Source organism: Excalfactoria chinensis, chromosome 9, assembly GCF_039878825.1.
Source record: "Excalfactoria chinensis isolate bCotChi1 chromosome 9, bCotChi1.hap2, whole genome shotgun sequence".
Classification (NCBI taxonomy): Eukaryota; Metazoa; Chordata; class Aves; order Galliformes; family Phasianidae; genus Excalfactoria; species Excalfactoria chinensis.
In genome coordinates this window covers 12,491,518-12,512,526 of record NC_092833.1, presented here as the reverse complement: position 1 = coordinate 12,512,526, position 21,009 = coordinate 12,491,518, and the positions used below count along the sequence as shown (strand labels likewise).

The window sequence follows — 21,009 nt, the reverse complement described above, 5'->3', positions numbered from 1 at the left end:
CATCTGGACATGTTACTCCTCAAGAGATTCTCCTAGGCCCTCTGCAGTGTAGAACAGCTGCTGGATCTGTTCAGCTAAGGCCACCAGGATGGCTTCCTTCCCTGAGGAGCAGCTGTGTGCATTCCCTGATTGAAGCAGCACTTTTTATTTTTTGCTGCTGTCAATCCTAACTTAAAGCAGATAAACTGAAACCAAGAAGACACAGATATAAAAATAGGATCTTTAAGAATCACAAGGGCTGTTGATACTGAAGGCTGCTGGACACATGCCAAGCATTAGCTGAACAGAAAGAAACAGCTTCTCACATTACGAAGTACAGTGAAAGAGTGTCCAGCGTTTCATTGCTGTCTCTCAAACACTCAACATCAGTAACTACATAGGGTGAGATATTGGACGCAAGGGACTATCGACCTTCCCCTGTCTGCATGTGTGTGCACTGATGTTCACTCAGTTACTTGAGCAGTCCACTGGGAGAAAGGAACTCCTATCCATATCCTCCTGAACACCACAGCTTTGTCTGATTGGGTTCTCTCTGCTGGCAGATATACATCAAACACACTTCTTCCACATTCCCTAGGGCAATGCTTGCATCCTTCACGGAAACTGAAGATAAATAGATGCAAACTGTATCAGTCAAAACAGTTACTCCCCCTAACTAAGCAACAGCAAAAATGGATAACCTGTTAGTACGTGCATAGGTAGCAAGAATGCTCCATTTACCTGCCACATCCAGAATGCCACATAAAGCACAGAGCACAGCATGAAAGAGATGCTGCCCTATTGCATACAACCATGCTTCCAGATCTCCTCCTCTGTCTTCTAACCAGCACAAACACTGGTTTTCATTGCCTTACTTTATCTTGATTCTGTAATGTCTAATAGCAGTGTAAAATAATGAGCTGCCCTCTCACAAGATTTTCACAAGATTTACAAGGACTCAAGAGTATCAATCCTTTGTCAAAACCAGGCAAGGTCTGGGGACCTTATATGATAACAGGCACATTGGTCTGCACAGTGCCAGAAAGGTCTAATAGTTTCAGAAGCAGAGCAGCATACAGCTGCACAAGATAACTTATCTTAGCAGAGACAGTGGACAAAGGACCTTTCCCACCAGCCCAGCACCACTGTCCTGATAGCAGGACACCACCATTCATACTCTGGAACATGCTGAAGCCTGTCTGCTCAAGGTTAGACTTTCGCTTAATGTAAGTTAAGCACAGTGCTTTTGACTTCAGTAGCAACTTAAACTGCCTAAAGCTGAGCAGTGCTATGTTCTGATGAGATAAGAAATTACTGTTTTGTCTGCCAGGAAACCCCTCTGCAAATACTTTCTGCTGACCAGCCCAGATTAGTTTAATAAAATGTATCTAAATCACACATCTGTTTGTGGACCCAAATCCCAGTAGGCATAAGCTCACTCCATGGGATATAACGTTAAGTAATGCTCTGTACTTCTCAAGTGATTCTCAACTGAGCACTTTGGCACCCCAGAGAGATTGCTGCTCCCATGAAATGGAAGACCTCCCACTTAATTGCCAATAAAGTGAGGCATTGTAAGAATATAAGGTTTTTTTCAGTTTCATTTAACAGTGCACCCGGGGATCATTTGAAGAAGGCCCAAGGGCAGCAAAAGCAGCAGGAATAGTTTTACTTAAATTTTCACAGCACAAAAGTAAAAACTGAGAGAAGAATGTGCTAAAAGCAGGTAGGCAGACACCTCCCACTTGCTTGAGATCCCTTTGAGTTAGTTTATGCTAACGGAGAATCTTTAAATGTAAAGAAGTTCTGCTTAAAGAAACAAGAACAAAATGGTACGGAAGCGGCTCAAAGCAGTAGGTCCACTATTACTAGTATCTGATGGCAGTGGAATCGCCTTTTCTGCACTGTTGTAGCATAAATTCACATATTTCTGCACAATGTTTCCATGTCTGCTTTTGTTTTAAATATACTTGGTTCAAGAACAGCAGTTATCAGAAGTACAAAGAATAAAGCAATATATTTTTAACTTGTATCAGAAGCATTAAAAAAACCCACCAATGAGCTCCAACATCTCAATACAAATGACAAAGCACAAGCTGGAAACTGAAGCCCAAGGTATTTCTATGGTTTGTCTAAGTTCAATTGCAATTACTGCAGTAAAGCTGGAAGATAAATGGGGACATAATAAGAAATATTTATCTCTTGGTTGCAACACTAGAGTGTTTTCTGATTTATCTTGATATTATTTGTAGATATCCTCATCTTTTCAACACTGTATAATAAAATAGCATCTTGCTCATTAAGGCTTTACAGTTGCTGCTTGTGTCAGGCTAATTACTATTACATACTGTTTCAGGGGCAGCAGGTCTGATAGTGAAGGAAGCTAAACAAACTGAAAAGAATGAGCTAATTCACTGAAATAAAAACAGAAAACAAAAGTAGTTTAAAATTCAAGCACAATTACGGATCCCAAATTCAGCATCTATAGCAGATATGGCAAATATTTTAGAGCATGTAGGCTATATTGAGAAAGTATTTTCTATCTGGAAGCAGCATGTAGTCAGAGTACTGATTGCATTAACCAGCCCTCACTGGTAGAGCATCCTCACCTGAGGATGTTCGTTGATGGTTAGGTAATATTTGTTTATGTTAGGATTGCTTATGTTTGTATTTAGGTTCATTAATACGCATCATAACAATCATAACACAAATATAAAGAAATATAAATATAAACATAAATAATCCTAACATAAACTTTAGCAATCCCAATATAAGCATAAATAAATCTAAATATAAGCATAATGTTTACATTATAATTTACAATAATGGTTACATCACATTTATGTTTACATTGGCACTGTTTATGTTAGGATTCTTTATGGCTATGTTAGGATTATTTGTATTAATGTTATGTTAATATAACAACAAATTTGTACCTTTGATAAAGAGAAGCAGCCATGAGTTTAGTTTCATTCTTATATTTCTTAGAAGTGAAAGTGATGCGTTCACTGTTGAGTTATAAAATAAGAAATAACTTCAATGTAAAAATTTAAACTTTGATTGTTGGAAATAACGCTACACATGTTTAACTTTTAATAAATAAGTTATTTGCTTCTCCAGTCTGCTCTAGGTCAGATGAAAAGTTTAAACACGGAACGTGTGTACCCAGACTTTCCATATACCAGCACCAATATCAGCTTTTTTTTTTCTTTGAAGACTGCTTCTTCCTTTAAATTTGTGCCATGAGGGTGTTTTGGATCCTGATGCTATTGTGCCATGAACAGTGAGATGGCCTTGCTGCTTGCTTGTGTACAGCGGGATGGTTTTGGAATGGTTACACCGTGCTGTGCCCTCTAGTGGTCCCCGCACAAAAGAGGAAGCGATGGGTTCAGCCCATGAGTCTCGCAGGACCGGGTCTCTACCAACAGAAAGCAAATTCCTGGGTACCAAACCTGCAGTGCCAGTTAGTCTCCTGGAGAAGGCTGAGTTGGGCAGAGGTGTTTCAGCCTCGCTTCTCTGCCCAACTCAGTAACACTCTGTCTTTCAGCTGATCTGAGAAAGGAAAACAAAAATTTGACCACGTTCCTGGGGAACTTCTGACACTAGAAGCTGTAGCACAAAATGGCACTGACATACCCTCCCCGCTGCCCTCTCCACTGGGGATGGACAAGTCTACTCTAGCACAGTTGTCTTCCTGAGACCAACAGATACTCCCCACCACACCTCAGGCAGCAGCCCTGCTATGGCTCCTCTTGGACAGAGAAGGTGGCAGGGAACCACTGGTTCTTTCATCTCTCCTTCCTATGGCTGACCTGGAGACCTTGCACAACAGCAGCACACCAGCTCTGAAGAGGGGAGTAGGGCTGGCAGAGCACGGCCTGTTACAGAACTGGTGTTGCAGATGCTGTAGCAGAATGGGCACAGAATAACTCTGACAGATTCCTCATAGCTCCAGTCCAAACAACAACGTCCTCAAAGTGCACTTGGCTGCTTGCTTTTTCTCAATCAAAACGCAACTATGCACATGGCTCTGCTGTATAACCAGAGCATAATTCAATGCGATCCAGAGTGATGACTGCACATTGCTGAAACTGCATTCTCCCCTATCTGAAAACAAAGCCAGAAAGCAGGATATTTCTGAACTACGAAAATAAGGACCAAAAACTTTACCTCCAACTGATCTGTGAGCCCACTGTGTATCCTCAATTGATCCAGTGCGAAAGGGGACAAGATGCTCAACACTGGTAACAGTGTAAATATCTGGGACTTCTGAAATGGCAGCTTTTAATCTTAAAAAAATAAATAAATCACACTAGTGCTGAGTGAGCTAATCACCATAACAAGGATGAGCCAGTTTTTTCTGGTAACCTTCCTGCACCAATTACTGGCATGTAATTGCTGTGAGCTTTCTGATTAGTTATTCGCTGATTTGAGCTCAGGGTCATACTAAAACGCAGAGCTATTTCTGTTTGAAATAACCTTTTATCTGAATATTGCAAGATCAATAGGATTATTTCTATGTATGTCATTTTATGCTGCAAACACCAATATTGATCAGTTCAGCAATGAAACGAAGCCTTGGCTTTAGAGATCTCTAAACCAAAGTGTAATGGGTAACAGTGAACTTCAGACTCAAAGGAGGGAAATATTTATATTATCTCCTTTGATGTGTGAAGGATTATCGACTGACAATGAGAAGCAAACTCTCCTGACACTAATTCTAGTCACAGCAATTTTATCAGCACATGGAATCCATACCAGAAGATGATACCAGAGATGCCAGTACCATTATGCCAGTAGCAGTGGGACAACCTGCTACACACAAAAACTATACGAGGGCTACTCTGAAAGTATTGCCTCCCATGTTATGGTGTTGTCCCGCAATATCAGAGGTTGGTATTGGTGCTGTGGCAGTAGAGGCTGAACCTTTCCACCAGCATCCCATTGCATGTTGTTGCTGTGTGACAGATGGCAGCAGAGGGGCAGTCTGACAAAAGGTGTCTGACATGGAAGTGTGTATGAAGCAAACATGTGTCACTGAAATTCTCCACACAGAATAAATGGCACCCATTGACATTCATCAACACCTTCAGAACGTTTATGGAGACCAAACAGTGGATGTGAGCACAGTGAGGCAGCGGAGTGGTGCATTTTCAGCAGTAATGACAGCAATGTGAAAGACAAACCACATTCCAGATGGCCACGCAGCTTTTTATGAGCAGAGTGTGCAGGCTCATGGCTGGCAAAAATCTATAGCTAATGGTGGTGACTATGTTGAAAAACAGTGTTTTGTAGCTGAGAATGTGCTCTATCAAATAGTATTATTGTTCTCTTTGTATCTGTTAGAGCTTCTATGGAAACAAATGGGAGGCATTACTTTCAGAGCAACCTACACAATATGACTGGTACCTCAAAGGTCCCAGAACTTAAAGGCAATGATCATTCCCCTGATGTACTGAGAAACACCAGCTCTCATTTCAGATTTTCCTCACCTCTCCATATTCCAGGTATCTCAAATTGGTTCTCCAGTATTAACTGGGAGTAACTCCTGTAAAATCTCTGGAGACTGAACCATGCACTGAACAAGGAGAGCCACATCCTGTGAGCAGCTATTGCCAGCAGGCCAAAATGCTGTACATTAGCATTCTTTGGCTTATATATATGGATTGGAACTACAGATAACTGCTTTTGTGTCCAGGGCCGGCTATAGAGAATGCATTGCTTCAGGGACATTTGAAATCATACAGCTCCCAGTCATGTACAGAAAGTAACAGCAAAATGGTCTGCAGCCCCTTCATATCTCGTTGCCCCAGGCAACAGCCTGCACTGCAGAAGTGGCAGATCCAGCCTTTCTTGTATGAAGCCTGCAGCATATGGTGTTAATATATGGATTGATACTATGAAAGCCCTCCTGTAGTACTATTGGGGTACCCACATTGTAGATAGAATAGGTGGGTACATACACAGACTCAGGATAAGAGCTGCTGGTCTACATCCAAGATCTTTATGACACAGATAGATGTAAGAGGAAGCACAGGGATTATTGCTTGCACTCTGGGATGTGGGGCACGCAAGAGTTTTCCTTGAGATCTTACAGCAACTGACCCAAGATCCCCAGATCAACTCAGGGCAATTCTGACAGTAGGTCATAAGTCTCAGCTACCAAAGCAGTGCCTGCACTGTGCTCTCTCAGACCTGTCTGCAGCACGGACTGTAGCTGGGTCAGCCACAGCTGAGTACACTCAGACAAAAATATCTGGAGGTGTAGGGTGAGTGCCACCAGTTCCTCATTCATTCATATAGGAATAAAGAGCTCTTTGCACCTTTTTGGATCAGACATCCTCTATTGTAATAGCAACGAGGGAACATTTCTCCATCACTTCCTTGCAGTGTTTCAAAGGATTTTTTTACTTCTGCAGCAATTTAACTGTTATTCTCTTGCTTGAGTAATCCAGGTCACAGGAATCAGTGACCTTCAACATTAAAAGCTGGATTAACCACAAAAGAACCCGTGCATCTTTTTTTAAGCTTCCAGAGATTCAGCTTGGCATTACAGTCCTGCATTTACTGTAATGGAGTCCTTGGAGAGCTTCACCTCTGTTGCATTCATAGCTTGAAAATTAGGGAAGCTCTGCTGGAGTGAGGGCTCCCTTGAGACAGGGAAACCCAGTGTTCTCATACCAGAGGAGCACTAGATGGTAGTCCTCATATACCAAATCCAAACCAAAGACACAATCCCTTTTTGAAGCAAGGAGGGTAACAAAATCAATGTGAATAGCAGTGCTTCTCCATGAGGGAGTGAATAATGAGTGCTTTGGCTGGCTTTGTTCAGCCCCTAACTGCCCAGAGGACTCAGAACTTCATGAGAACCATGATTTAAGAGCAATGCATTTTCAAGAATATTCCAGATACAATGCACAGCAAGTGCAAAGCTGTTTTTGAGCTACCGTGTGCATGTTGTTCTGGTGAATACAACAGTTTATCGTTTCATGACAGAATGGATTTTTGATCCAGACAGCCTGTCTTTGGCCACAGAAACCAGGAAACTGTTCAGTGCTGTCAGACCCCTCCAATGCCTGGAAAAGCAACAGAACACATCAGCTTTGCAAACCAAACCCTAGAGTCCACTGCGGTTTGAGACTGCCTGTTTCAGTTCAGTGCTTTATTCCTTATTGCACACAACAGATAACAGGAGAAAGTATTATTCTTTAAAGCTGAGTTATTTGTGTGTCTCTTTTCTGAAAAGGCATCAGACTTCTGTAATGCTGCTCTGCAAATGACAAATATGATGTATTTCTCTCCTGAGCAAATGCTGTTGCATCAGATTTAAACCAGACTGAGTTCATATGCTGGACATGGCTCTCTTCCAGTATGCAAACTCAATCATTCCTCAAAGGCAGCTGAGCCTTTTCATTCTCTTGTTATCTATGTTGTGTTTATATGACAGAGGGACTTGAAGGTACTGTGCAGGGGACCATTGGAATGAGCTCATGTCTGTCCACCTGCCAAAGAGGACCTCACCATCCTTTCCTCCACTAAACCCACAAGCTTTTCTTCAGAGTATTTCTGAACTCAGAGCAGTACCTCCCTCTCTGCCATGGTTTACACATCACTTAAGGTATTTACTAGTGATGTTTTTCCATCTATGCATGGGAGAGCTGGCAGTTTCTTTACCCTGTCTCCCTCATATTTCTTGGTTTCAATTCTGGCCATGTCTGCTGTACTGGATACTCTGAGTCACCAAAACTGAATGACTAATAGCAAGCCATGGGCCATGTTATCCCTTTCACATCACTTTCCAGCACTTTTAAAGTGAGTAGGAGCAGACAGCTCTGTAGAGAACTCAGATTTCACTCAGTCTCTGACCCACTGACCACCTGGGGAATCAAGACATTACTATGCTGAACTCTAAAGTGAAGTAGAAGAGGTTCAATCAGTGGGCTACATCACATTAGTATTAACAAAAACAATTGTGGTTTATCATAACACAACTCCAGCACTGAAAAACATTTGTGGTTTATCATAACACAACCCCAGCACTGAATAACAGGAAAAGATAAACAAAAGGGAATAGTATGAGGTATCAAATATTGCACTCTCAAAATGAAGTCATCCAAAATTCATCTAGAAAGGTTCATCCTAGCTTGAATGCTGAGTCATTCCTCAGGGGCTAAGAAAGGCTTTCAACATAGTGCAGGAAATGGGAGAAGGAAGTAACAGCAATGAAATTGCTTAGCTTATTCTTTCCTCACTGAGATGGAGTGATGATACAAATACCTTCACGAGGGCTGAACCTGTTCACTCACGGGAGATGTCATTTCAGGGGATCTCTTGGATACAGGCACCATATGGAAGGCGAGAAAAGGAATTAAATAAAAGATGAGGCAAGAGGTGGAAAAAAGCCCTTGTATTTAATAAGCTGCCAGGAATTGTAATTGATGTCAGAGCAGTTTAATTTCCACTGAGACCATCTGAGCTTCCTTGTGACACAGACATGGGATCAGGGGCTCCTCTCTCGCTCCTTTTGGCTCTATTTGCTTTTTAATCTTGAGACTAAGCAGTGCAAGATGGTCACAACTGCCTCCCCTCCTGGCAAGTGGTAACGTCTGTCAGCACCAGCTGCTTTAATTGTGCCTGACCTGAGACCTCACACAGGAGAAAACCTCTTACACTTGCTTTCCCCTGGGGTATCTCCCATGCCACCTCCTTCCAGATAGACCTGATGCTGCAAAATGTCATTTTTCCTCTGTTTGTGACCTAAACAAGATAACTTTTCTTTATTAGTAATACTACTGTTTTAATTACAGAAGACTACCACACAGAATTTGCTGAGACTTGGTCTGAAAGTGGATAGTTCCTGTTTTCTGCTCTATTAGACTTGCCATAGACAGCTAATGCTATCCAAAACGCTGCCGTGAGAGAGATGCGGGTTTAGGGAAGCCATGAGAAGAGTTCACACCAACAGCAGACATACAGTTTCATTTAACAGCTTGTCTGAGCCCCAGCCACTTTGCAGACACCAACAGCCAATTTACAGAGCTCAGGAGAGCTTTCTATGGACGCCACAAACCAAAAGCCTGGCATGCATAACTGTGGGAGGGGTGATGGGCATCACTGTTATTAACAGCAAAATCCAGATTCAGCCATCTGGCTTTCCTTCAACAACTTATTTACATCAAACATTCCTCAATGCATTCACTCCAAGAAGTAAATATATACAAGTCGCTGCTGAGGTAGGCAGGAAAATAAAGAGCTGAAGCAGGCTGCCATAGCATTAGGTTTAAAATCATCAGTATGGAGGCATTTGAAATAGACAGTGACCTATAGACTGACAGACTGGATCACACCTCAGTTCCATCCAGCTTACTACCCAACTGTCTCCAACAGTTGCCATCAAAAAATGTATATAAAGGTGTGAAAATCCTGCAGCAAGCAGATGGTGGATCATTGCTACTCATATTCCCTTTTCTCCCTAACATCCTGGTCTCTTATAGGTTTGAGAATTAAAGCTCAGGCTTAAAGAGCCAGTTTTGCTGAGAATATTGTGGTTTAACCCAGCAGGTGGCTGAGCACCACGCAGCCATTCACTCACTCCTCCCCTTCCCAGTTGGATAGGGGAAGAGAATTGATAAAAACAAAGTCAAACTTGTGGGTTGAGATAAAACTATTTGCTAAGATAGAGAAAAGGAAAAGGATAATAATTGGGAGAAATGCGTGTACATACACATATATAAGTGCATATACATATATATATCTGTGTATATAAAAAGTGATGCACAAGCAATTGCTCACCACCCCCCAGCCGATGCCCAGCTAGCCCCCGAGCAGTAGAAGAGAGGAAGATGAACTCCCACCACTTCAGAAGTCCTTCCACCTGATGGCATATGGTACAGAATATCCATTTGGCCAGTTAAAGTCAGCTGTCCTAACTCTGTTCCCCCTCAGCTCCTTTGGCTTTTCACTTTCATGTCTAGATTCTGTGAGGCCCAGTAGAATGAATTAATTAGCCTTTTTCTCAGAAATACCATCTTTTCTTTTTTCCCATCAATGTCTTCATATTTTTTACCAACTAAATATTTTATGACCTTCTTCACTTCAACATACGATGAAGTGGTCTAAATCTACCAACAGTTCAAAAGCTTCCTTGGGGTACAGAGAGAAAGATGTGGGTAATGTGATAACCAAAGGTCAATTTTTTAATAAAGTAGGTTAATGGGAAAAGGAAGCACAAATTATCACTTTTCATTAGCATGAAATCCAAAGCAAATTTAGCAAACACATTTCTGCAAGCTTTCTATTGCACTGCTTCACTGTTATGCAGGAAGGTGCATATCCCCAGCCTCTCTTATGTTTGGGCAAAGAAACCCAGTGCACTGTGGTCAATAGAGGAAACCAGTCACCTGTGCTCACCAGATCCTTACAAGTAGGACAGAGTTGTAGAACCAGTGGTTCAGAAACAGTTATTTAAATGCATGAATGCTCTGAGACAAAGGGAAGAATTTTCTGTCTTGGTCAGAGGAATTTCCATGGCCTTGATATAAACCTTTGAACAGAAGACACAGAAGGCCTGCTTGACATGGTACTGTGAATGGTAATTTCTTAAGAAATCTCTTTTGAATGCCCTTGCAATACACAGACACAGATCAGAAACATTGTAGTGGTCTATTCAGCTGTGACATATTAGATTATTTGTGGCTTTGTAACATAGAACAGATTCTGTGACTTGTGATGCTAAGCCATCAGCCTTGGACAAGAGCCAGCTCGGGTTGTTCCATTCTGCTGACCTAAATTCCTCCCATACACTCAAGTGGATGCAGTGTCATCCTTCACTTCCTGTTCCAAACCATAGCTTCCCTGTACATACAGAGACATTTTACATTGCTTCCCAGAGCTGGTGGTAAAGCCAAAATTGGTAGGAATGAGATAATGTAGATAAAAGATTTCTAAGTTACTGTATGAGTCGTGAGATGTCCATCTTAAAACCAGTTTTGCCACTGACTTCCCTTTCAGTCTCTAGCAAATTGCTTAAATTCATTTTTCTGTTCATGAAATGGGAGACCAGGGAAATGAGATCATGGAAAGCCAGATGAAAGCTAACATGAATGTATGTTCTTTTTACTATAATATAGTTCATGCGATGTACTGCTTTCTGCAATCTCACATCAGTGCCCCCTCTTCCAGAGATGCTGACAAACAGCTAATCTGGATACATGTGCAGATGTGAGGAGCTCTCACAACTTACTTGGAAGTTACAAAAAGCCTCTAAGAAAATGCTGCCTCTGTTGCACTGCAATACTCTCTGCTGGTAACAGTGAGGAGCTCTGTTGTTTCATTTTCAGACAGCTGATGACTGTTCTGTTGGCTCCATCATTTTATAAAATCATTTCAAGAATAAAAATCTGTGGAAAATGGGGCACTGGCTGGAAGTGTTTGTATCTTAACTGTGCCCAGAACATTGCCCACATGCTGCAAAGCCAGCATCATACTTATGGGAACCAGCTGCCAAGTGTGGATCAGCAGTCAGCACGTACATCTTCTGGGGGGCTTCACAAGCAAGAAAAGCGGTACAATTCCCATGTGCAAACACTCCTGCTGCCAGCACCAAGTACCTCACCCAGCAAAGCTTCTTCCCTCCCCATTACAGGAGAGCTGCCACCTACCTGAGGGGCAGTTTTTTCAAAAGAGATTAGCATTTCCCCAGCACCTCCCACCAGCCCAATTTCATAGAAGTAGGTTAAACTGGAAAAAAAAAAAAGAATCCTGACGCAGTTTTGATAACAAGATTGGGTGACATTTCGTGCTACATCTTGGATAATAAGCAGAAAGCCTGCTAGCATTCACAAATCACTCCTGACCTAGACACACATGCTGGCCTCATTACCTTACCCGCACCAGGGCAATCTGAAGTAATCCTTGACAAGCTGAGAAAGCTCAGGGCTATAAAAGAGATTTCATTTGGTCTTCTGTTGTTTGACACTGTAAAGATGTGCTGCAGGGTGCATGGTACTAGAAAAGTGAGAAGTTAATATAGCTACTGTAGATAGATTTAAGTAGGTAACTATAATGCTTTGATTTTAAATTGGGTTAAGCAGGTACCTGTATGTATGGAGTCTCCAGCAGGATAAGAGGCTCTTTAACAAGCACGTGGCCTGTCTAGCACATGAGTCAACTAATGAGGGATCAAAGCTTTTATGCACAGGACATAAAAGTTGAGCCCCAGCAATTAGCTTATGACAATCTTATTGACACATTAAAAATAAATTGGTGTGTCATCTACTTAACAGACAAAAAATGACCCCACAAAGGTTTTATTTAAAATATAAATATGTATCCAGTCTTTCTTTTTTAATGTTCCCACAAAGATCTTGTTTGTTTGTTTTCTACATTTTGTGAATAAGTTTTCTCCTTCCTGCCCCTGGGTGAGCTGAGAGCTGAGCTCTAGAGAGACTGAGTGCCATCAGTCCAAAGGTAATAAGGGAGTGGTGATAGATCCTGTAAAAATAGTAAATTGTCAAATATGTCCACAGTAAGGAACCCCCCTGGTTTGCTAAGGATGAGACTTCTCACTTTTCTGAGCTGTAAATTTCCCACTAAACTTTCAAGAGACTCCAGCTGCTGCTGTTACAATGTGTGATTTATAAACACGCTGATGATGCATCATGTTTGGAAGAAATTTTTTTTTCCTTCACTCAATAGCAATTTTTTTCCATCACTACTTGCTTCCATTATTGTACAACTGTGGTTTCTTTCTTTTTACACGATTTGATTAGGAATGAGCACTGTCTACAAAAAGGCAGGCAAGATTCCATTAGCAGGGTGGTCCCCACAGATTTCTAGGTTCTGAATGACTAAGAAAAAGGTGAGATTTATCTTTCCCTGTTTGAAGATGGGGAAGTAGATCTTGTCTCGGTGTGAAATGGAAAAAAGAATTTTAAAACGTGTTGAAGATCTGTGGTCTTTGTTCCCCTCCTTAGCAGTGATCTGCCTGTTGACCACCAGGAAACCAGATGATAATCTCTAGCCTCAGACACATGACCCAGAAACCTCTTCATTTGTCAAGGAACATCTCACAAGTTCACTAAGATCTTTCTAATAGTCAGAATGATTTCCTGCATTGCTAAATATTGACAATGCTATGTTAGCTCTAACAAATCCCTTCTGACATGAAGGAGAGTCCTCAGTGTGGATGATGGAGATCTGTATTGAATCTAACAGGAAAAACAGAAGATGTATAAATCTCTGGTTCTACTGAAATACTTTTGTCTAAGAAATAAAAAATAAAATAAAACAAATTACACGTGCCTCCCCTGAGTCCCAAGTCTTCATAATAAAAACATGAATTCATGTGACTTTGTGTCTATTTGAATTTGTATAATTGCAAAGCAATTCAGGTTGACGCCACTGGGTCAAAGAGACTGACACAGGGTTTCCTGAAAATCACATTGTAGTCTCTCCCACACCGAACCCCTGCACAGCTTATCAGAACCACTAAGACTGATTCCTGTAGGAGAGACTGGAGAAATGGGACCTGATCTTAAGTATTTTATTCAGTATAAATCTGCTCTTGTGCTATTTCTTTAAGCAAGCTACCATTTGCTTTCTTAAACTTAGTTCAGCTGCTACAGCCAGCAGCTCATCAAGCTCAAGATGAATTTTGGTCTAAAATCTTAACTGTGTATTCTCTGAAAACTGCATTTTGGTCACACTCATACATTTCATATGAAGATTATGCAAAGTCAAAGACAAAGACACTTAGGAACCTATATAACAGATCTGGTATTCACAACACACAATCCATTACGAACACTGACAGCTATAAAATGTGCTCCCATGCAATTCAATTAAAAATGTTGTCTTTACATGATGCAATGCAGCCATAATCTGATTTAACTCAATTGTGTGTAACATGGAAAGGTTCCAAAAGCTTTAATCATGACATTTTAATCTCCAGCATTTTCTACTGTTTTACTAGCTTCAGGTTACGTGGTTTCTTATAGTTTGACCACCATTGCTAAGCAGTCAGCTTAGAGGCATAAGGACACCAATACTGGGCCTTACTTGTATTCACTAGCATTAGGTTATCAAACAGTAAAATTAAGCCCAGCATGGGGAAAAGCTTTTGAGACCCTGTCCTAATGCCTTCCTTGAAATAGCAATAGCAACCAAAAAGGATCTCTGACAACAGTACACAGAAAGGGAATGGTTTACTATTCCAACATCACAAGCAAATGCTAAGCACATTAGCACTGCTATTGCTGTAGCATCCTTTCACTTTTTTCTGTAACACCTCCCTGCAAGGACCGTGCTTGGGAATTTTACACAGATCAGCTTACTGATAGGACTGTCTGCTCTTACTATTTCTGCATTTCAGAAAACTGCATTCTTGAATACAAAACAAAACCATCAGCAAAATGTAACTGCCCAAAATCGATGGGTTTTACAGCCTGTTCCCATTTCACTCACAGGTGTGATATTGTCACACAAAGGCTTCCTGCCTGTGCAGAGCATCAGCACCTCCTCAGGGAAAAGAGCCCCCAAATCTACATAAATGTAGTGAGTAGAAAGATAAAGATGTCTTACCCACATGGGTGATAACTGTAGTCAGTCGCTGGGTGAGCTCCTGATGAGACATCTCTTCTTCTTTTAGCCAAAAAAGCATTTCACACAGGGAACTGCACAGCATCCAAAAAAAGATGCGCCCAGTGTGGGAGGCTGCACACTCACTGCCTCGCTTGCACACAAAGCAGGGACCACTCCCACAGCATGGCCCTTCTAGCTCTCACATCTTCTGCCAGCTGCTCACCTCTTCCAATTCACTGCCCTCCATTCACATACCTAGAAAAGCTCCTTCCAAAAGGAGATTTTAACCCTCTTAACAACAGGAAGAGGACGGAGGTAGGGGAAATAAAGCAGGAAAAAGAAACAGGCAAGCTGATTGCTTATGGCTTTTTTTCCTCCGTTCTCCCGCGGATGAGGCAAATGATAAAAAGACAAACCAGTAGGCAGATACCTTCCTCCAGGGAGACTTTTGGACGGTGATGCTGTGAGTCAGGGAAAAATCCTGGAGGTAGGAATGGCACCAGGAGGACTGGAGCTGGCAGCAGAGCTGTAACAGCAGCAGCTGCTCTTCCGTGCTCTCCTCACCAGCATGCCTGGCGGCTGAGAACCACTCACTCAGCCTCTGGTGCTGCCTCTCAACCCCTCCGGGGGTGAAAGCTGTTCACTGGGCTCTTTAGGGGCGTGGTGGTCAGAGGCTTCACTGCCTTGCTGTGTGGACGGGATCCCCAGGGATCTTAATGTGACTGAGCCCGAAGAACCCTCTTCAGCTGTCACAGGAAGGGTAAACAAATTACCCCTGGGAATCAGGCAAGTCTCACCTGTTGACACGGCCACGGATCTTTGCCGTGCCCCAGCACAGGCATGAATGGACATCAGTGGAACAAAACACGTGTGCAGGGAGCAGTTGCCTCTGTGTGACAGGGACACAGCTGAGCCTTGTGCTGATGCACAGCTGCCATAGGACAAAAGGCTGCTGAGCTCCTGAAAAGCTTTGTTGACCCTCCTGGCTACAGTGCAAAGCTACAGAAAGTGAGGCAGGCAAGAAAGTGAGAAAGGCCAGGACACCAGAGGCTTGCAAATGTCCATTTCTTTGCACTTCTTCCTTTGAAGCCTACCTGAAGTTCCACGCAAGATATTTCTGGGAACAAGAACAGTTATACACATAAAATGAGGAAATAGAGAAGCATGCTGCTGCCCACACAATCTGCTCTATTCATGCAGAATAGATTCAGCTCTAATTCCAGATTTCCCCATCCATCTATAGGATTTTGCTTTGGTCCACCTCTCCACACATGCCAAAGAACATGACATCATTTATGTACAAAGTTAGAGCTGTAAAACATCCCTGTGGTCACATCAGACCTTACAGCACAATTACTGTCAGTCAGAGTCAGTCCTGGTACTGCAAAAAGTTTTATCTACCTCTGTGATGGGAAAATTCAGTAAGCAGATGGCTTACCTACAAGGCAGCCTGAGTATTTTCACTGTCATGCTTGTTTTGGGTTGATTGACCAACTGTGCTGAAAGGTGTCTTCCGTATTTTTATTGAGTTAGTTTAACAGTAAATCTGCTTGAAAACAAGTGAAGGATGACTTGAGTTAGCCACCCACTTGCCAACATTTTGATATTAAAGTAAGAGCCATTTGTTCTGAGATCCTCTTTCTAGTAGAGCCCATCTGAGGAGTAAAGTTCATACTGTAAAGATGTTGACTAACATTAAGAAGATTTCAACAAGAAAGGAAGAGATGCTATGATCAGGAAATAGTATAAGGGAAGCAGACTGCCACCCAGCCATAAACTCTGGAGGGGTATGAAGGATGCTTTCACAGGATCATAAATTGTGGGTAGGAGCACAGGTCGAGAGAAGTCATCTTGTTTACAGACTCTTGACATACTGTTGACAGACTCTTGTTCCTTTTCTGCAGGCAGAGACACATTGTATAATCCCATTCATAAATGAATTAAACTCCATTGAAACGTGGTGTAGATGGTTTGCTCTCACTACTCCTACAGTAAGGCTGTTTGAGAATATCAAGGATAGCAAGGAGCCTTTGTTTCATTTCTAGCTAAATTTATTCTCAGCTATTTTAAGACCATATGTTCTTATACCAACATTATTATTCAGTACCAGTAACTGCAGACACATGTACACTTCCTATTTCAAGATCCTTTTTTCTCCTATTATTTGTTCTTGCTATATTTGTCTGCTTTCCAGTTGTCTGCTATGCTTTCAATATCTCTTGAACCTGCTGGTCAATTTCAGTCTAATTCAGGAGACAGAAACAAGTTCTTGCAGATTCACTGAAAATGAGCTGGGCATACAAAGCCCAAAAAGGACTGAATAATTCAGTTTTGTGGCTATCTTACAGACCAGATAGTAACATGTACATACCAGACAGACAGCCATCACATAGCAGACTACAATCAGCCACTGCTCCTTCCCAGACTATGCTGTGTGGTGGAGTATGTATGATTTAGTCAGAGTTGAGGGTGCTGTGGTATTACATGAATCATGATGAGCAAAAGGGGGAAACTGGAGATATTTGCTGGGAAGGCCTGAGCTGCAAGACACAGCCATGAGGTAGCACACTCCACTAGATTTACAAATTACTGAGTAATTTCTGTACACTGCCAAGATTAGTGATATCTGCATTAAAGAAAGTTGCTGTTCATAGGGTGTATATTGCCATCAAAATTCCTAAATGGCAGATCCAGAGGACTCAACCAATTCCGAAGTGCTGCAAAAACACTGGTAACCCACAGTTCGGGACTCAGGTTGAGTGAGGGAGAAACAGAAGCCTGGGATATAGGGATCTCAGAGAGACAGAAAAATGAAAGCTCTGTGTCTGTCGCACGAGGAATGGTTCAAAGATGCTGAAGCAACTCAGTCCACTACTGTAATGGTAACCATTTCCAGAGCTCAGTGTATCTGTGAAACTGAGACAGTACTACTGAAAATACAGTGTTCTGCTTTGCAGCATAAAGTCCTTGCTGATATATATGAGCTGGAGGTACAGAAGATGACAATTTACATTTCAGGCACCAGACAGTCTCACAGGAAAGCAGCACTGGGGCTGTACAAACACAACGGCTTCACTAAAATGGTAACCAGTAGGCAAGAGCTTGATTTCTTCACAGAGCCACAGCCTGAGAAATCAATAGCCATTTATCAGAACCTGAATTGAACAGCTGAGGAAAAAAGCACTGCAAGCAGTTTTAATAAACAGAAAATGACACACTGTAAACAAAAAGTATTAACAAGATCCTACAGCCTTGGCTGATGGGAGGGGAAATTCTCATTGCAAAAAATCTAACCTTGCCTTTCTTTTCATCTTAAATAACTGTATACCCCTTCCATGTATCACTGAAAACCATGTAGCCCACTGAGATTGGAGGATTATTAAAAATGAGATCTTAACCACCTTAGCTGTACTTTCCAAGCCACACAGATTCACTCATCTCTTAGTTTTTCAGCCAAATCCCCTTGCAGAACAACACCACTAACTTCTGATGTTCAGAGTGCCCTGAAGGATTCGCTCGTACCAGAAGTAAAGGTAAGCAGATGGAATAACAGAAAAGCTTAGAATTCCTTTCCCAAGTTTTATTTTTGCAAGCAAGTTACTCCTGTATAATGACATTTTCTCCTTTAACTTTTGTCTCTCTAATCCCCATATCAAAGGCCAGAGTTCTATTACTGGCTGGGAAAAACTGGAACACTGTTGGCACAATCAGGTAAGGTAATTACGCTGTCACCATTTCTAACTGCTTATGGCAGTGCTTCAGATGTGCAGTATACTTCCATTAGCAGAAGAAACTGGTGAATGAGTCAGATACTTCTTTGATGCATACCTACAAAGAAGACACACTTTCTTTCTTTTCTGTAACAAATCATGCAGCAAAGGACAGCATCCCCCGAGTTTTCTTACTTTTGTTCTTTTTGGAACACTTCAGTGCCCTTGCTTAGATTCTCAGACAGTCACTTTGCTTGTGGATTTTTCTTGGATTTTCACAGTCTTTTCAGTCAGCTCCTATGACCAATCTGCAGTTCTCTGCTAAAACTTGCATGCACGCTTGTTCTCTCACACAGAACTCACCCAGTAGTGCCTGGGTCTCTGCCTTCACACTTAGCCTCTAAATGATACTCTGCAAAGCCTGACATGTTTTGTATCAGATGCTGTTTCATATTCAATGCTCTGTTTATTTCTTCACAAATCCATCTAGTTATTTTTTGAATCTATCTATAATTTTTGTAGGAACAAGATTTGCAATTTAAAAATGTATTACGCATTAAAAACAAACAAACAAACAAACAAACAAACAAACACCAGCCTCTTTTGGTTTTAAGTCTGAAGACTTACACTCTGGTTCCTGCATCTTGAGAAGGATGTAATAATTCCCTATTCACAGTCTCCAACTTAGCCACGACTTTCCACATTGCAATCATTTCCCTCAGTCACTCTTTCTTGAACTGATCCAAATGTTGTCCTACTTATTGTATCTTTATTTAAAAGAAAATAATCAAAAAGCCAGTTCAGACCTCTTCTTGTTAGTGCCATCCTGCTTTGAACTGGTTTGTTTATGAAAACCAGCCTGCTTTGTACTGCTCACAGAATTTTGCCAGAAGTCTTTGAATGTTGAAACTCATCAGATAAATGCTGTTAAAATTTTAAGAAAATCAATATGTAATTATTTATGCTGCCTTGGTTTCTTTAAACACTTTCTAACATCTTTCCATGTTCAAAACAAAACCTGAATTTTAGTCAGAGCTGTTGGACAGTGATCCTGATTTTTAGGATCAGATTAATGGCTGAATTCTGTCTTGTTACGTAGTTCACTTTAAGGAACCACTTCTCTACTTTCAGTGTAAAAAAAAACCAACACTGGGTGAGTGTACACCTGCAAATGCCAGCAAAAGAGGACTAAGAAGGAAAGGGAACAGGCTTCCCATTTAGATGAGTCCAAGGTGCCAAAAACCTGCCCTGCAACCTAAATGCTCATTCTTCACCTCCCCTCCCACCCCACCACAAGTTCCTACTCCTACCTCCTGTTTGCTGACATAGTAGGGATCATCTCACTGAGCTGATGGATCTGCTTTAACTGGAGGTGAAATGAGACAAAGTATTTGGAAGACATCAATGCTCTGGTGTGGATGGAGGACCTGGTTAGGATGAGAACAGAGAAGGTTGCTTGTGAACATTACTAGTAACGAGACATCTGCTACTGGGGCATTACAGTTTTTAAATACTAACGCACTGCTAACACACTGGGTGTTTTATGCCTTTATGAATCAAAATAGTCTTAAGTAGTTTTATTTATGAAGTAAATGTGTTATAAATATTCTTAAAAAAGGAAAAATGTCAAGGCCACCTCAAATCTACCTCCCCCCTACCTCATAACTGATCAGTTCTCCCACTGGAAGTCTGATAAAAGAAAGTCAAATTCTTCAAATATGTTTCTGTCACAATCCAAGAGGGAAAAAAAACACATTGGAATGCCATTGGAAAGCCATTGTACACATCAGTTTGGCCTGTTGGACCTTAAAATGGTAAATGAATGTGGAACTGAGCAAGCATAGTATTCAGTCTTTGTGTTTATTCACTGGAGGGAGAGAAAAACCGTGAGAGAAAGAACCTGCAGCTTGAGTTCACGTATTTCTTTCTGGAATGTGCTGTATTTGCTAAGGTAATGAAATGACCTTATTTCATGTTCTGTTATGAAGAACATCCATGTTCTTCATGTTAATATATTTAATCTAGCAGCCAGGAGGTTCCTTCGATGAGCTGAATGTGAGGCTCAGACAGAGGTGATGAAAAGTTCAAACACTAAGAATATTTGAAGTGGCCCTTTAAGGAGAGGACAGAAATGAGACCACAAAACAGAAGGAAGCTTTGAAATATAACAAAGCCTTAATACAGCTTCAGGATGAATACTAACCCATTCCATCTGCTTATGCATCCTCACCATTTCCAAGTCACCACTACTTGGAAGTATCCAATATAATCATAGTGAGAAAAAAAGCAGCACTGCATTTTCATCAGGAACAGGGCAACTTCAGAAATTATGCATATGGGCATCTCTTGCTGCCAAGGCATTTTCATGTTTCAATAATAGAATGCCAGATGAAAGGAAGCAGCTTATTTAAAATTGCCCGAACACAGATTACAGGCTTGTCTTGCCAACAGAATGATGTATTTCCAGCCTCAATTCTTTCCTGTTCCTCCTTTCCCAAAGTCTGTTGCCATAGAAACCCCTTTCCAATTCATTCTTCCCTTTTGCACAGGTTCTGTTCAGGATGATCCCTTCTGCAGCTGCCCAGGCTGCTCTGTCCATGCATTTGCTCATGGGCAGCCAAAGGGAAAGAATAGAGCAGAACAGCTGCAATTACACAACACGCTGCTGCAGGTAGCAGATTTGCTTTACTTTTTATGCAAGAAACTGCCACATAGTGGGAGGATATGACGTAGCTACCTG

At 41.5% G+C, this 21,009-nt stretch overlaps 1 protein-coding gene across 2 annotated transcripts in view; it reads right to left on the bottom strand.

Moving 5' to 3' along the window:
* MCF2L2 (MCF.2 cell line derived transforming sequence-like 2) overlaps positions 1 to 15,140 on the bottom strand; it is a 130,242-nt gene extending 115,102 nt beyond the window's left edge. Inside the window, exon 1 of one of the 2 annotated variants that reach the window (XM_072343946.1) lies at positions 14,560 to 15,140. In XM_072343946.1, the coding sequence (XP_072200047.1) occupies positions 14,560 to 14,662 (103 nt within the window). In that variant the 5' untranslated portion in view covers positions 14,663 to 15,140. The remainder of the gene's footprint in view (positions 1 to 14,559) is intronic. The other variant, XM_072343947.1, reaches the window with a different exon arrangement.
* Between the last annotated feature and the right edge of the window lie 5,869 nt (positions 15,141 to 21,009).